General features: G+C 41.1%; 1 protein-coding gene across 4 annotated transcripts in view; it reads left to right on the top strand.

The window, feature by feature from the left end:
- The window catches only part of rims2a (regulating synaptic membrane exocytosis 2a), a 138,050-nt gene that overhangs the window by 80,359 nt on the left and 39,666 nt on the right, over window positions 1-18,025 (top strand). For 3 of the 4 annotated variants that reach the window (XM_063879377.1, XM_063879378.1, XM_063879380.1), the window contains 11 exons: window positions 1,321-1,420; window positions 1,701-1,824; window positions 2,494-2,540; window positions 2,824-2,936; window positions 6,433-6,563; window positions 7,163-7,334; window positions 7,647-7,800; window positions 9,555-9,623; window positions 11,857-11,995; window positions 12,576-12,677; window positions 16,192-16,308. In XM_063879377.1, the coding sequence (XP_063735447.1) occupies window positions 1,321-1,420; window positions 1,701-1,824; window positions 2,494-2,540; window positions 2,824-2,936; window positions 6,433-6,563; window positions 7,163-7,334; window positions 7,647-7,800; window positions 9,555-9,623; window positions 11,857-11,995; window positions 12,576-12,677; window positions 16,192-16,308 (1,268 nt within the window). Of the gene's footprint in view, window positions 1-1,320; window positions 1,421-1,700; window positions 1,825-2,493; window positions 2,541-2,823; window positions 2,937-3,941; window positions 3,990-6,432; window positions 6,564-7,162; window positions 7,335-7,646; window positions 7,801-9,554; window positions 9,624-11,856; window positions 11,996-12,575; window positions 12,678-16,191; window positions 16,309-18,025 lie in introns of all 4 variants that reach the window. The other variant, XM_063879379.1, reaches the window with a different exon arrangement.

The raw sequence follows: 18,025 nt of genomic DNA on the forward strand, positions 1-18,025 counted from the left end.
TATTCAATTTGTTTCATTTGATCAAGAAGGGACAAGGTTTATTTTTTTCCTGCTACTTTATACTCTTACTTTACTCATCACAATTATGTGATACCTTTATTTACTTTGATCAAGAAATAATTAATCATTTAGTATTAGTATAGGTCAAGATACACTTGAATTCATTCCTCGGTGCATTCACAAGCTACCGTGCAGTACTGAAAAATCTGCATTATATAAATGCATAGCTTTATTAAACAAAGTAGATTCTCGGGTTTCAGACAACACAAAACATTTAACGTTATCACCTCGGGCTTTGGGAAACTGCGATCAACATGTTTCACTATTTAGTGACATTTTATGAATCAAACAATGAATCGATTCATGTAAAAATAAAAGATCCTGCTTTTTCTAATTGATAACGAAAATAATCTTAGTTCCAGCCCTGTCTCTTACCCAGTTTGTTATTGCAGCATAGTCACTACTTTGCCATTTCTGTTGTGGTAAATGCTTTGGTCTCCCTTCCCTTTTCACTGTTGCATTAATCTGTAGGTGGTAAAAAAAAAGCTGAGCAGCCAAGTCCAGAGGAGCATGGTGGGAGATGCAGAGAGAGAACTGAGAGCGGCAGGATGGGGAAAATCATTACTGATTGAATGAGCCTCCTGAAACGGCATGTTTGTGTCTGCTCAGTGCCTCTGTGCATTTCTGTCCGCTCAGCAGCAGACAACCAACTCGGTAGTGCAGCCAGTCAGTCCATCAGTCAGGCTGCCAGCCCCCCCCCACCCACTGTCCATCTCTCTTTCTCTCTCTCTCTCTCTCTCTCTCTCTCTCTCTCTCTCTCTCTCTCTCTCCCTCTCTCTCTCTCTCTCTCTCTCCCTCTCTTTCACTGAGAGCCTCCTTCTCCGGCTCCTGCCTGTTACATAAAGCCATTTCATTTAGCAGACTTCCCTAAGCTTCTTTGTATGTTGGCATTCAGCTGCCATTAAGAGGGATTTTTATTTGTATCATGTCCATGTAAGCTGAGTACATCAGCTCAGGTCTTTAGTACAGCTGTAGCCCACGGACCTGCACTGTTTCAGAACCATTGAGTGTGTCCCTGGGTAGAAAGCATAGCCTTAGACATAAAGAAAAAAATTGAGGCTTTTATTGAGGAATCATACCTTGCAGGCAAACACTAAAGCAATGACATCACCGGGATACTTTGGGGGAAAACAATGTGTTCTCCTGCGAGCTGCATGTGAGGCCTCCGTTCACAAGGCACATAATAACACAGTCATAAATAACACTAACAATTCAAGGTGTGTGTGTCGGTGCTGATCCAGTGCTCATCTGCTCCTACAGGTGGTGGGAGGCAAGATGACAGAATCTGGTAGACTCTGTGCTTTCATCACTAAAGTGAGGAAAGGAAGTCTAGCAGACACTGTTGGACACCTCAGACCAGGTATTAAAGACACACACACACACACACACACACACACACACACACACACACACACACACACACACACATACACACACACACACACACACACACACACACACACACACACACACACACACACACACACACACACACACACACACACACACACACACACACATACACACACTCACACATACACACACACACACACACACACACACACACACACACACACACACACACACAGCATAATGATGTGTGTTTTCTAGTGAACGTTTAATATCCTGTGTGTTTGCAGGTGACCAGGTGCTGGAGTGGAATGGGAAGCTTTTACAAGGAGCCACATTTAAAGAAGTTTACAATATCATTCTAGACTCCAAGCCTGAGCCGCAGGTGGAGCTGGTGGTCTCACGGCCTATAGGGTGAGAGCTCATGATCACGGTCACACACGCACAGACTTAGATGATCGTAACTGCGTTGTTTGGCACACGATACAAATATTTAGAGAATTATATTTGTGGTCGAAACAACACAGCAGCCACAGATTAGTTTATTGCTTTTATTAAATGATGTTTCAATTCTTTTATTCTAATAAGTGTCATGTAATATCCAGACTCTGTCCTGTCTGACTTCATACTTTTATTGATATTTATTTCTCTAAAACAATTACAGTTTTTATGTCTGTGGCTCATTTAGGCCAAGTCACGGCCTGCATTACTGAGCTCACTATAATATGGAGACCAAAATCAGGAAATATAGCTTGTGTTACCACAGAATATATCTGGTGCGTAGTTATTGTGGGACTCTATCCCTTCAAATCCAACACTTCCGGGCATAATGAGAGCCTGCTGCTTTGCTTTGACTCCATTTGATAAAAAAGTAAATATAGTAAACCAGCAACACCTTAGCTTTACCAGTCCTATATCTGACCCTCTGTGTGCTGCTGAGGGAGCTGCTGCTGAATGAAGACTAATGCCTTGCTTAAGGTCATTAGAGCACAGTGCAGTCAGCATTAGCACACATTGATCTTTCACCCCCCCTCCCTCTCTCCTGTCTCACACACTCATACTCTTTCTCCCTTTTTTTCACAGAGATATTCCAAGGATACCAGACAGCACACATGCACAACTGGAATCAAGTGAGTCTTGTCAGAATGTTTTAAGCGGTTTCATAACCCCATTTAATCCCATTAATCAGCCTAGAAACATCCAGTGAAGGAAATGTCTCTGAGAGTTCTGTCTCTCTGCCTCTCTGTGTCCCTGTCTTTCTTACGGCATGCTTTCTTGCCCTCTTTCCATCTCTCTTGTCATTGTGTTTCTATCTTCCTCACAACCATCCCGCGTCTCTCATTGTATCTCTTGATGTTACTGAAACCAACGTCATCACTATCTGATCTGACCGTGTGATCCCTGCCCTGTCAGGTTCGAGTTCTTTTGAGTCTCAAAAGGTGGATCGCCCGTCCATCTCCGTCACGTCCCCCATGAGTCCCAGCATGCTGAGGGACGCCCCCCAGTACCTGTCAGGACAGCTCTCAGTAAGTGACCTCAGCATTACATACAGACTACATGTGAAATCCTCTCTAAGGACTGAATTGATGAACATTTTAAAGGGTTCTTAGTTCACTATATTTAGGAATGTACTCAAATAATAACATACAAACTGGTTCAAGTCATTGGGCTACCAGGCAGAGCTTCTCCTACTCTGCCAGTTCAGCTGGCCCTTTTACCAACCCAGTACAGGCGTGTAGATCAGGTTACCATGTGTTGTCCATTATCTAGTATAAAAACCCTCCTGGGGTAAATGGGTAAAGGGCTGAATAAAATCCAGAGAGAAATCAACACTCAAATTTAGGGTCCAGTAGGGAAATGGCTTTTAGCATCAGTTAGATCTGTAGGACATGTTTTCGCTAAACATTGATGTTAATGAGAAGCAGTTGAGCTTTATTGACATTAGTTTGAACATTGATACTATTGCCAATATTCACAATCGTAAAATGGGACTGGAGAGTAGGTTTTCCCACATTGAACACATTTAAAAGGATTGTTTGTAGTGGGCTTGGTATGATATACTTATCCTAGCCAATTAAAAATAGTCACAGAGTTTTGCAAACCCCAAGATTTGCCCAGATGATTCCCTTTTATGTTCTGCATGAGAGTATTTAAGCACTCAGTGCATTGAATTAACCCTATTAGATCAGCAATGTCAAATGACTAATTCAACCCACTAAAGAGCCTTTTGTAGCTGTCATTAAATTGTGTTTAGGGACAACAAATGTTTAACTTCAGTGTGACGCAAGCTTTGAGAGGAGAAAAGGTCCAGAGTAATTATAGATATGATTGTGTTTCATTTAAAATGACAGATGGCCAATGCAGAATAGTAAAATATAATAAAATGTTAAACAAACATCTGAAACTACAAACTGCTGTTGTTGTTGTTAAGAGTGTACTGTGAGTTTGTGTTGCTGTTTTGTGGGGTTTTGGTTTTATGCAGTTTCTTTTCTGTTCCTGTTTTTCTTTGCTGTTTGATTTTGCTTATCCAGAGCCAAAGCCTTAGTAGAAGAACAACGCCTTTTACCCCTAGGGTCCAGGTAATGGGCCCTGTCTGAAGGGCACAATCTCTATTTGGTCTTTGCTCATTGACTGTTGACTGGCATTTTGTTCCGTTTCCATTCTTTGGAAAATGCATTCTAGGGGAAATGGCAGCTTCAAGTTTCCCTCAGTGCAGTGCATTGTGTCATTTCTTCAGTTTGATTTCTTGTTATCACTGTTATGATAAGAGTAATAAATCATTTTTCACCTCATTTTTTCCTAGGTTATGCATGCTCAGCTAATCTAAACACATTTAAGGAGACACTCTTCCATTGCCTGATCTGACGACAGTAATTCACAATAACTCGTGTCAGACATTTCTGATCTTTGGCAGTGCAGGAGGGTGTCTCCCTGAACTTCCTCAGGACAAAGGACTTGAGTTATTTTCTGCCTCAGTGTAACATGAACCCAGGCCTGTAACTCTGCCCTACGCACATGTACTGGAGAACTCCTCCATGTGCGAGTTAAACTTATGCAACTTAAGCATCATATGGTTGATTGGTCTGCAGTTTCATGTTGCAGTGAAGAAAGATCCAAGTTTGCCGTCCTGCGCTGGAAACCAACTTGCATTTCCCTTCCAGATGAGAGTTTAAGCAAATTGTACCTGCAAAGTAGAGAATTCCAAACGGAGCAAAGCATTGAAGGTTTCCTTCTCTTCAAGGGGTCTCTTTCCTTCTCTCGTCTTTATGATCAGTCTTCTCTGGTGGTCTGTTCACTATCTGTGTAATTCTGTCTTCTTGACTTAACATTACAGCTGACAATATGTTGATGTGTTGAGTTAAGAGTACCATCAACGAGCCTTAGTTGGATCTCACACAATATTACTAGAATGGCTCAAGATAGAGATGCAAGTTTTTTAAATCAAGAGGGTAAAGACATTTTATCGAGGTTAAATGGACCAGTAGGTTTTTATTTGTGTGTGTGTGTTATTGTGTGTACTTTTGGGAAAGCTTGTATGTTTCAGTTAATGTACTATTAAAAAGGACACATTTCCTAGCCACCTATTTCAGAGTACTTTTGAACCATGTGTTATCACTTATATAGTATAATCCATAAGAAATCTAAATCTTTACCGAAATATTTTAAGACAATCCCTGTGCACTTGCTGAACAGCATCTTGTGATTTGGTGGGCTACAGGTTTAGAGAAGATTTGGTACAATTTGTTTTCCCATAAGCCCTCTAGTGTCTGTTTTGCCTACATGAAGATCTTTTGACTTGTCCTGAATGCCCTCTCTTGCGTTGCTGCATGTATAGCTGATACTTTGAAATGGTGCGGACCTTTTTTCCATTATCACATTTTTACAGAAGTATGGACAAAAAGCTTAGAAGTTTTATTTTTCATTTCATCTATTTCCTGTAAGGCCTCAGTTGGAGTTTTTCTTCTTCTAAGTGTCTTCTTTTGGAGTCCATACTTCCCTTTTAGTGTGATATGTCTTCAATATTTCTCGCAACAGCATGATTGATTTCCTTATATGAACATCCATTGAATATCTGATAGTTAGTTAATAGAGGCAGCATCATTACAGGTAGACAACAGAGCACAGCAATTCACTTCAGTCAAAATAGCATTCAGGGTGCTTTATTCGTCTATGCAGGGGGAGTTGTTATGAGAAAGATGAACACATACATTTCACAACACCAAAAATAAAGTGAAAAGACACTTTTATTTCCGTAAGTGTAGCATCATGCTACAAAACACATCAAACTAAAATGACACTAATGTGGGATTTTGATATATAAGCATTATCATACCATTTTAACATTGATACACTAAGTCCATGTTTAATGAGCACTTATAAGGGGACAGGTGCCTCCAAAATCAAAACAATATATATTTTTCTTTTTACCTGTAGTGCTATTTATCTATGTAGTTTGTTTGTTGTGAGTACAATCTGTTGGAGATCAGCCATACAGAGGCCTGCCTTCTCTCTAATGCAGCAAATGGCTCTCACCCCACAGCAGTCCCTCCTTCAAAATGAACCACAGACCTTGATGTCAGCAGTTGTTATCTTCTGAAAAGAATCAGAGAGGTTTGTTTTTGGCCCTTTGAGCCCACAAGTCAAGTGCCACGTAGTTCCATGATATTAGAGAGAATACAGACATCTCTTCAACCAATATCTCCAAAACTCCTCAAAATGATCTAGGTATATAAACAGCACTACCGATGTATGATAATGAGTTTTAGATTTTGGGGTCAACTGTCCCTTTTAGCTGTGCAAATTGCGCTCCCAATCATGTGACCTGACATCATCTTAACAGACAGAGATATACCTCCTTTTTCCTGAAGGGTGAATACAGGAGAAGACTCAATAAATGATCACACCTATAACTTTATTTCTAATTGGATGAAGATGCCTTCTCCTGCATTGGTCCCTCTTTGTGTTCTCCTTCCTGTTGGCGCTGACCGTCTCTCAGCAGCTGTCTGTGCTCTGCCCCTGCAGGTCAAACTATGGTATGACAAAGTGGGCCATCAGCTAATTGTCACCATCCTGGGCGCCAAAGACCTGCCCCCCAGGGAAGACGGCCGCCCCAGGAACCCTTACGTCAAAATCTACTTCCTCCCTGATAGAAGGTAAGAGTAGAAACAGTTAGCAATGTATACACCCCCTCATCTAATGTCACATTAGTTCACTCCATTCACCAAGACAAAGACATTAGTTGGTGTGAGTAATAATCTGATTTCAAAAGTTTATGCGTCATTGTTTTTGAACAATTAGCATAGAACTGTACGAAAGTTTTTTTTTACACGTGAATCATCTTTTGAGGATTCCGAGTGAAACTTTGAATGTCTGTGGTCATGTTTTATGACCTCATAAACTTAAGAAATCTTTCTTAAATCATCAAAAAAGATCATACATTTCAACAGATCAAAGAAGTACATCTTTCTATTAATCCATAAGTGTTTGGATCAAAGAAGTTGGAAGATATTGTAGTGTGGTCTACTCTTTCAAAAATATATACAAATATTGGGTGCAGCCCTACATTGCATCATAAAAAGTTGTAGGGGTTTATGTGGAGGTGTCTTCTTACTTTGTTGCTGGTTTTGTGCAGCTTTGCACACTGTTAAGCTGTTCTTTCTTCTGACTGATGTCGTGTTTTTAATCTGTTGTATTCGTGGCTGTTCCCTATCATGGTTGTAAATAAAAACAGTTTGAATTATTGTTCCTCCAGCGACAAAAGCAAGAGGAGAACAAAAACGGTAAAGAAATCCTTAGAGCCCAAATGGAACCAGACCTTTATGTATTCGCCGGTGCACCGGCGGGAGTTTCGGGAGCGCATGCTGGAGATCACATTATGGGACCAAGCCAGGGTGAGGGAGGAGGAGAGCGAATTCCTGGGAGAGGTAAGAAAACCAAAGCCCAACCATTTGGGACACTCACTGGCGCTCACTCAGCTAATCCTCAAGATTGGGGGCAAGCCCTTCATAAAGCTCTTGTCCCTTAAAAGGCTTTGGTTGTCCAGTCCTTGTCTGACATGGACAGTGAGCTTAGATATTTTTAATAACTGTGTAAAACTGCTATGAATAACCAACATTGGCCAACTGTAAGAGCTCTGTGATTGCTTTGTGAGTTGCTATCATTTCATAATTGAGAAAATGATGTTGAGTAACTTTTTTGAGTGAACACATGTTTGATTGTGACTTTAACCCCTGCAGATCCTTATTGAGCTGGAGACAGCACTTCTGGATGATGAGCCACACTGGTACAAGCTACAAACCCACGACGTGTCCTCCATGCCGCTCCCACGTGCCTCCCCCAACACACAGCGCAGGCAGCTCCACGGAGAGAGCCCCACACGGCGACTCCAGAGTACGTAACCCCACACCACGTCACTCACACATTATGTCACACAGCTCTTCATTATACTGGGACCTTTGATAAGGCACAAACTAGTGTGTCAAAAGGCCAACTTCACATAACGAACCTAACACTTTTCATTAAGGTTAAATGAAGTTAAAGGAATAACTTGACATTGTTGTTGACACAGTATTGTGCCAGCGTGTGCTTTGTTGTCAACTTACTTGACAAAAATAAATGTCTTTAAATATACTAGATTTAGGCTTGGTCAATTGTCTTATGTCTTATAATAAGTCATTTGCAAATGTTCTCATCTACAAATAAGCCTTTGGTTATTATTCCTGCTGTAGTATTTCTAAGCTTCAACAGCAGTTTATGCATATTTGACCTTTATCAGGCATGTCACCTTATTGCTTCTGCTTTCACAGACAAAGGCTCATATTCATACAACTCAGGTAAAGGCCCCTGCTGTCACAGGCAGTGCTGCTCTGTGGAGTGTCTGAGTGTTTTCCTGTCCCTGACCCTGGTTCTCCCCTTCTCTTTCACAAAACCTGCATGTCTCTGCTCCCTTACATGGAGTTCAATGAGCGGCTGGTGTAGACTTTACTAAACTCATTTGAAATCCACTCTGGGTATCTGATGGGTGCACGCTCCAGGGAAACGGAGATTTAGGACAGGACACAGTGGTCTCTCCCGGTCTGTGTGCTCACCTGTCTATCATTCCTGCAACCCAAAACCAAATCCTGCCAAACCTGATGTTCTAAAAGCCCAGGCTATCTGCCAGTCACAATATACTTTGATGCTGACCACTTGATTTTCCTCTGTGATGCACTTGTTTGTTGTTTTAATTGTGTTGTTCCCCTTTTAGGAAAAACAATATACTTTGCAGCCCTTTCTGCTTGGCTTGTGTTGTTGTGGATATTAAATGTGATTATGTTTTTGAAATTGTCATGGGATACATAGTATAACTGTTTCTTAATATTATTCATTTTTGAAAACTGTTTTTTTAGTTAGATGAACAAACAGTTCATCTAAATCACATAAATCACATAAAATTAGCATTGTATTTCCTTGAGCCAAGCTCCAAAATATACAATTTGACGGCCCCTCCATGTGACCCGATGCCGGTTTATATTCTTCAGTCGACTGTACTGTATGACTGTAGCGTTACGCAGACAGAGCAGCTTCACTGTACACTTACGGCTTGCTCGCCTCCCCCCACCAGGAGGATTCTGGGCGTTTATGTAAGTGTGAGGTGAAAGAGCTGACAGCTGTAAAAAGTCTACAGCCAACTGAGATGAGAGGTGGGGAGCGGCACTGCCAGAGCGCAGCACTTGTCATTTCTGATACAGCACACTTGTCCTGTTGATTTAAGACGTGACTGAACATTGAAAGAAATGGGGGGGCTTCAGGGAGGGGGTCGTACTCTAAAGATAGGGTGCAGAGAGGGACGATCAGGTTTCTGGGGAAGATGAAGAAAGATCTGTAACGCCACATCACTTCTCCCACCCCCATCTTCCAATGTCTATTGAATGATTGAATGTGTCATTCAAAAATGCCCCAGTTACAAAAAAGAGATCTGCTGCTTTTGTTGAGGTTGAGCAGTAAACTGCAGATATATTTTGTTACAGCTGACACATCTTGCGTTAGATCCAGGGAGGCATAACCCAAAAAAAAACCCTGCTTAATAAATGACCACTGTACTAAAAAAGACTTTTCCCTTGTCTCCTGTTTTCCCCTTGTTTGTCTTTCTCTTTATTTCATAGGATCCCAACGGATAAGTGACAGTGAGATCTCGGACTATGATTGTGAAGATGGTGTTGGAGTAATAACAGGTAATATATTGAAGTCATGGATCACTGAATTAAAAGAATTACACATGATTCAAAATCTGAAAAACAAAACGACAAAGGCCAAGTCTAGAGGGTGAGTAACAAAAGGGTTTTATAGTTTAAAAGGATTTTCATCAGGCTATATTATAATTCAATTTTTATTTAAAAGTGGGAACCTTTTCCAACCTTTCTAATTGGTGTTATTGTTGGAGACATTGGATGTCATTTTTTATATAACACACAAAGATCAATCTACGTGTTTTACATTGTTAGCACCATAGCTACAGCTAGCAGCCTGGCTTCCATCATTGTCCAAAGCAAGAAACAACTGTGAGAATCCCAGATATCCCTGTGCTATGAAAAAAACCCTGATAGTATCAATAAATAGCTAATTTCTGATTTAGCTTGGTCTTAGACTTTTGGCTCTAGCGACATCCAAACCCACAAACATTCTGGTTGTTTGGCTACATGAAAATATTTACTGTTAACTTTTTTCAGTCGCCTCTTTGCAAAAAGCTTTCTGGTAAGCAGTGATGCAGATTATATATGGGGCTTTTATTTTGAAAGGGAGATTGCAACCCTGAGGCAGACAGAGTCGCATCCTGAAAGTGAGGTAACAATCTGAACGCCCACGGTGTCATCATTCTAAAGCCCTTACATGTAGTTCATAACGATTAGATAAAATGTTGTCTATTGCCACCTCAGCCTTAACTCCTACATGCCACTATCTGTCAAATCGTTCTTAGGTCTAAACGGCTTACAATACTGATATATATATCATATATACCTTATTAGCAGTGTGAAATGCTGCAGCTATCAGCAGCAGCAGCACAGTGAGACAGCGCTGAGAGTGTGTCTGCCTCTGCACTGCTAGTTCTGCTGTTCTCACTGAGGCTCCAGCAGCACGCCCACGCTGCACATCAGAACAGCTCTGCTGTAAACAGCCAGAGAGAGAAGCTGAAAGAATATTAGAAAATAACTTTTATTTCCAACCTGATCAATCAACCTTGAATGAAATAATCCTGAGAAAGGCAGCAAAGCATAATCAAAAGATAGAGGATCGCTTTGATGATGTTAGCAAGTCTGTTCTCTTTCAGTTAAATCATACTTTTCTTCTTTTACTTGAAAACCACAGAAATTGTGGGGACCTTGTTTATGGTGAAGCTGTTGGTAAACTGCAGGACGGAGACAGCTGCTCTTACTGTTGATTTAGCATGTATTATTGTTTCACATCCCTATAAGCAGATGCAGGCCACAGAGAAGAAGAGAGGGGAAGGGAAATCCCCCTCTAGCCTCTTTAACATTCCCATCAGCCCCTCACTGCCTCACCATGCCAGTCACCTTCATCCTCAGTGAAGGGAATACCCCTTTGCTCAGTTCCGGTGAAACCACCTCTCCATTTACCCTGCAGTATTTGCAATACCTCGGCTGACTCTTTTACCTTTACATAGGGAAGAATAACAGTTGTCGGTTGCGTTTTATATGTCTCTAATTGTCTGGTACATACGGTACAGAGGAATTTATAATTCAATTTGACAGAATATGCAACAAAATCTACTCCCCAACGTCCCAAAGTGAAGGTCATCATTTCCTTACCACTACCTCCACATTTTCCTACCTCTCCCATCTTTTTTAACTTTTGATTTAGTTTTTTCCTTAACTCATTTTAATATGCTGTGCACTCTATTGAATATCAATCAAACTTAAAAGTGCTAAGCATTGACCTTAACCGTGGCTGCTAGCCATGTCTGATTATCGGTTAATGAACTCTTTCAAGTTCAATGGACCAATCAGCCCTGCAGAGAACATTCATTATAATGTTTCTGATTTTTAAAGGCTATTTTCATGTTTAATGCACAGTGTTAACAGTGGATGGGAATTACACCTTAATTGAAACTTAGTCTTTATTTTTCCAATATAGACTCAGACTCTGCAAAATGAAAAGCAGTGCCTGTGCAGGTTAGCTTTCAGCGCACATTTTTGTAAGGTTTAGTTTGATTCTTCCATCTAGGGGGACCTGTATCTGCATCATTTTCATTATCAAATGATCCAGATTCAGCTTTATCACCTGCTCAAAGTGCGGAGAACTCATAAGTTGTTCATTAGCCTGGGCATTTTATGACTGTTGTATTTGTCTTATAATCCATCACTGCAGTATTTTTGTTGGCAGTACATGTATATTTATACAGAACCCCCCTCCCAATTTTGTCCTGCCTTCCTATCTCCTTCTTCACAGACTACCGGTCTAATGGCCGAGACTTCCAGAGCTCCACGTTGTCTGTCCCTGATCAGGTGATGTCATCTAACCACTGCTCCCGCTCAGCCGACATTAACCGGGCGCGGTCGCGTTCTCCCAGCGTTCCCCCTCCCTCCAGGTAAATACACTCCACTACTGAGCTTCATTTCTAGGAAACTGTGTTTTGTTTTTGTTTTCAATATGTGTGTATTTTTGGATATTATTTATGGCAAATTCTTGATTCTTTTTTTTTAATAGTGTATAGTGACCAATTATTACAATACGGCAAGAAAAGGAAACACATTTTACATGACATTTAGATGCTTTTACTATTTTGTGTAGCGATTTTTAGACAAAATGAATGCTTTCTTTATGAGAAATGTGTAAATTCTTAGTATTCTTCCACAGAGGATGTGTTTTTTTCAAGTATTATTGCTAAACATATTCATGTTGAATTATAGGTTCTTCTCCACTTGTATCTAAATATATTTTTTTTAAGTGTTCATATCTTTATTAACAAACATTTTTGAGAGAGAATCTGTTAATTCCCAGTCCTACGGCTCTTCAAAATGCTATCAGCCCTTTGTTGTTTACAGTATTTATTGATGACCCTGAAATGCTTCACATAAACTTGAGGAGATTTGCCACCTGGCCAATAGGGGGCAGTGTGTGTAGTATAAAGAACAAGAGGGGTGATCCAGTCTACTTCTGTCACACAGCAGAAGTCTGGACCCCGCCTTTGACCTTAGGCCTTCTCAGTACAGCTCCTCCACTAGAGTGGACCACCACAGTGTGTCTGAAGATAACTACTCTCCTGACAGGTACACACACACTCCAGCTTACACTTGTGTGCAGTAGATGCATGTGCATACGCTGGCATGCATGGAACAAATGCTGACAGGCACAAGTGAGGGCTGATGAGTAAACATGCAGGGAGGTGTGTGCACGCAATACGCTCAATGCCGTTTGCCTTAAACTCGCTGATATTGTGTGTGGGTTACTTTATTCCTGCTTTTAAAGGGACGGTTAACTCAAAAATAAAAACACATATTTTCCTCTTACCTGCAGTGATCAATAAAGATTGTTATTGTCCGGGTTGCAGATATAGGCGCTAGAGAAGTCTTCCTTCTCCAAAAACATAATAAAGCTTGCAGGCTCTGGTCTTGTGGAGCTCATAGCGCCACAAATACATTGAAACGTTTTCCTACTGCATCACAGAGCACAAGGTAACCTGCATATACTCGTGCAACAGAGTCACCTGAGCTACAGTAGGTAACGTTACAGCACAGCCAAGAGGGACGCCATTTACGTTAAACCTCTCGCTGTACCCAGACTGCTTATCTGCAGGAGATGCACACTTCCCTCTGTCGCAGTAATACGACATGAAAAAACAGTTTCTTCATGAAACTGATCAGAACAAAGACTGTGGATTATCTTAATTCACCGGGTCATGAAATCTAGTTCCATTAAATTGGAGATAAGGCAGACATTTGTATGGCTGATATCTCCAGCAACTTACACCAAAACAATATAGATTTTTGAAACACTTAAGGTTAAAGGGAAAATATCTGTTTTTAAATTGTGCGTAAACTGTCCCTATAACAAACAAATTTGTCCATTCCATGAAACAAATTGACCATAATATGCTACCTGTTACTGATGTGTGGATTACCTTTACATCAATACTTGCTTGGTCTTTTCTTCATCATGTCGACAAAGAGTAATACTCCAAACGTCCAAAAGAGAAATGTTATCCTGCAATCAAACAAACCCAGCAAATAGCCGGTACCAGACCAGTATAAACTTATGTATCAGGAAAGTTCAAGACATCCCAGTTAAGATGTACATCAACATCACTCATGGTAAAGACTGCACTGTGTAAGAAGATGAATAAAAAAATAAGGTTTCCCCTCTTACATTCAGGCAGAAGTTATCCAGGATACTTTTGAAGCCAGTGCTGCAAATGCTGTGCAGCACTGTACATTATTTGCATGTACCTCGCTATGTTTATGGAAAGGTGGTCAAGGGGAAGTGGTCAGTTATCCTCCATCAGCACTTCTTTTCTGTGAGGGTTGGAAAATGTTGCTCCAAGAGGCCAATCATAGCCTTGGCACTGCCAGGCCGCAGCTACTTTCCCCCGTCCAATTAACTTTATTTGATATTTCTGAGGCTTGGCCTAAATCAGTGTCAGACACAGAAAATGCACTTATCTAAATTGTCTGGGACAGTGCTCACTTGAATGTATTTCAGCTGCTTTAGTTAACAGCATCCGGTTATTTATTGAAAACAGTTGAAAACTACACAGGAAATGAGCCATGGAGAATTTGGAATTGCACCAGAACTCTGACAATACAGAAAAATCTCCTCTGGAATTTGTATAGCTTTTCATGAGGCTGCTATTTTATTGAAAATGTTTTTTTTTATTCCTGTATTATCCTCCTTTTTGAAATGTGTCTGTAAAAAGAAGAAATCTTGTGTTATGTGCATGATCTTAAGTTGTTAATCAGTCAGTAGAAGGCACACAAAGCAGGTTCAGGTGTCTCAGGACTCTCCTGTTCTGTTCTGCTCCCTGAATGCTGCTGGTGTGTTCGCTGTACTGCTTTTATCTGTGTGTGTTGTAACGCTGAGGACGAAATTTTCTCTCCATTCGATTTCTCAGTCTCTATAATTTTACATGCCTGTTTTTCCCTCTTTGAAACTGTTACATCAAGCCTTCCTACAAGCTTTCTCAGTCTCTTTCTATCCTTTTTCTTTGAGACATCTCTCTTCCCTCGGTCTCCTAATCTGTCCACCTATGATTCTGTCTATCTTGAATCCTTTCTCTCTCTCTCTCTCTCTCTCTCTCTCTCTCTCTCTCTCTCTCTCTCTCTCTCTCTCTCTCTATCTCTCTCATTTTTTCTCCCTCCTTACCTCCTTCCCTCCTCCTCCGCTTCTTCCTCGGCGCCATCTCAGATCCATCTCTGTCTTCTCTCCTCCTTCCATGTGGTTGCAGCCATTTTCTCACCCTACCTCGAACCAGACATACTCAGCCTATTGATGATCCTCAAAAGGACCCCAGGTAGACTTTTACCTGAGCATGCATGAAGCCTTATTTCTGCACCTTTCCACCCCAACACCCTCTCAACTCCCACCTGCAACCTCTTTCTTTTCTTGAGGCTTTTGAACATATGGCACTGACAGGATGGCATGTTTTCTATGCACTTCTAGATCCTTACTTTAATAGTCACTTGACACTAAGCCTAACTACCCAACTTGTTCTTACTCCCAATTTGTAAAATAGTGACTCTTACTTAATTGTCCCTTTGTGTCTGATAGCAATTTAAATGCATTGGTTGCAATTTTAGACAATTGGAACAACAGCGATGGTATAAAGAGTGAGAAAAAATGCTTGGATCTGGGATCAAACAATACTGGATGTTAAACACAAGCACAGATATTAACCAGGAAACAGTTTGCCAAGATTTGACCATACTTGTGACATTGCTTACATACATAACCAGTGTTGCATACATGGTTTACGTAACAAACGTACTTATTGTATGTAACAAATGTAGTTATTTGAACCCAAGCCATGATCTCTATTAAGCTTAACTTTGTAGTTTTGTTGCTTAACCTAATCGGGTCAAGCTAAATACCAGATACCCCTATATTGGAAGCTTATTTTTCAAAACTGACACATAGTTAAAAATGTAGGGGCCCTGACACTCATCTGCATTTGTCGAGTTGGGAGTGAGTATCTGTTGATCCAAGTTAACGAGGCTAACATGCACAACATGTTTTGGGATGCATTAAAGAGGCCACTTCATATTACAAGTCCATTGTCAGTGCCATCAGTGTTACAGTTTATTGGGTTCAGCATATTCTTATAAAGATCAACTATGTACATAATGTGTATTACTTTTCAGTAATCCAGAACATTGAGAAAATGATTGACCCATCCAGTGAAAGCATTGCTTATTTTCTCTTTTCATCAAATCAGTCATACACATTCCTCTCATTCAAAACGTGTCACGCCAGCAAGTGTGATTCCTAGATGAGAAAAAAGAGTGACAGTGGCAATACTGAAAATGGATAAGTGATATGGTTTGAAGCCTTGTCCAGCAGAGGTTGTTCATTCACAGTATAGATGTGTAGGTCAGTACCGTGGATCTGTGGGATAAGCGTGTGTTCAGACAGAGACCAGATAGAAAAGGCTGTCATGGGAATACATTTTACCTTCAGTAGATAGGGGACTACCAAGGCTGTATCCAAGGTTTCTTCCTTTGCAGGTTACTGTTTTTATTTCCCCTTTTTTCTGGAGAAGAATGCTGACCAGTTGTGATATTTTTTTGCCAGCCGCAACCATCGCGTGTACCCTATCTGCCGAGAGGAAGCAGTCAGGTTACTGCGTTCCACTAGGATGGCCCGCGCCCATTCTGAGGGCGCCTATTCCTCGGATTATGACTACGAGAGGTATTGACATGCACGGCTGCTAGATCAGTGCATCCGCCATCTTGTGGTCTCCTCAAATTGTCCCCCGTCCGTCTTTAATTTATCTGTGATCGTACATGTGATGACAGAAAATGATATCCTGTCTGATATCGGTTTTGTGAAAGTGTCATCACAGCTCTGATGTTGTGTGGATGTCAAATAATAATACACAACTGCCTCTGGATGCTGAGGCTGAGCTATGTGTGTTGCCAGCTCTATGTATTCTGGTTGTTAAGGGCTGGCCGGCACATGACTGTCTCTTTGTTGGTGTCTTGTTTATCTATGGTTTCATGTACATTATACCAACAGCAGGATGTTGCTCAGTGCTGTGTGTGAATTTTAGTGTTGTCCTTTTTGTACATGCTGTTGGTTGCTGCTTGTTGCTTGCCCATACAATGGCATCCATGATGCATTGCTCTGGGCTGCACAGTAGCTTTGTAAAGTCCCCGTTTGGTCTTTGGCTTCTCGTGTCTGGCCAAAATGGGCTGCCAGGCAGTTTTAAGCACCCATAGAAAAGGCCTGCTGACACCCATCCATCCCTAGGACCCACGCCAGCATCCTGATGCACCAATAACAAGAAAGAACTCACATCACCCCCTTTCCAGAGAAACACTGTAAATGACTCCACTTTTCTCTGTCTTCAATCTTTCACCCGCTGCCATCTGGCTTTCAGTCAGGAATACTATGACGTTTGTGCCATCTCGCCCCCCTCCAGGAGGGAAAAAATGATGAGTCCTCAGAAACCAGCCTGAGAGCCTGACTGACTTTATTAAAGTGTCACAAAGTTTCCCTGAGGCCCAGCTTGGCTCGAGTACAGGCTCAGCCTACAGCCTAGATAGCCATTAACAAGAGCCCTCCCTCTTCTTTTCTCTCCCCCGCTCTGCATTTTTCTGAAGCGACAGAGATAGTAGCTAGCCTCCCAGTTATCCACAGAGGAATAGAGTAGATATCCCTCCTTTCTTCATACAGATACTGTTTGCCTCTGTCTGCATCCAGGCAGAGTAAAAGCAACACTGAGAAAAGAAATGAGGGCAGCATAAAGTTACAGAAGGAGCCTTTTGGCAAGTGTCTTAGTTTAGGTGATATCCCTCCAGAACATGAGAAAATGTTCTTTATGGTTCTGTGGTTTAAGTGCATGGCCCCGGAGTGTACCTTGAGTGGGACAGAGCCCGCTGCGTATACACATTCAAACAGCAGCATTTTAAGAATACACACAAATAATATTTTGAATCCAGTGCTATCCCCAAGCGCAGTATGTGAATGTCAGGATTATATTCATCAAATTCCTCCCTATGAGAAGCTCGATTCATAACCTCCATACCCTTCATATCAACTAAGGATTATGTTGACCATCACTGCAAATACATGAAGGTAATGAATGTTAAAGGCTTCTTAAAGTCACTGATGGAGGAGCCTTTCTTTTGCTTCGAGACAAAAAGGACATCTCTACTGGACAATTTTTCATACTGCAAAGGCTACAGACACTAGACTGTGGCATGATTGTCTTTATTAAAAATTCAAATAGTTAAAGGAATCCAAACCAAAAGTTGTATTCCACAATATCAGACAAAAAGGTCATTATTTAGCAAATGTATTTTAGTGCGTTAGCCAATTTAATGCAGCTCCCACCTATTTGTATGTACCATGTCTGCTATGCTTTAGAATAAATATGGTGAAATGGTTTGGCTTTAAACTGTAG

This window comes from Eleginops maclovinus, chromosome 3 (assembly GCF_036324505.1).
Source record: "Eleginops maclovinus isolate JMC-PN-2008 ecotype Puerto Natales chromosome 3, JC_Emac_rtc_rv5, whole genome shotgun sequence".
Taxonomy (NCBI): Eukaryota; Metazoa; Chordata; class Actinopteri; order Perciformes; family Eleginopidae; genus Eleginops; species Eleginops maclovinus.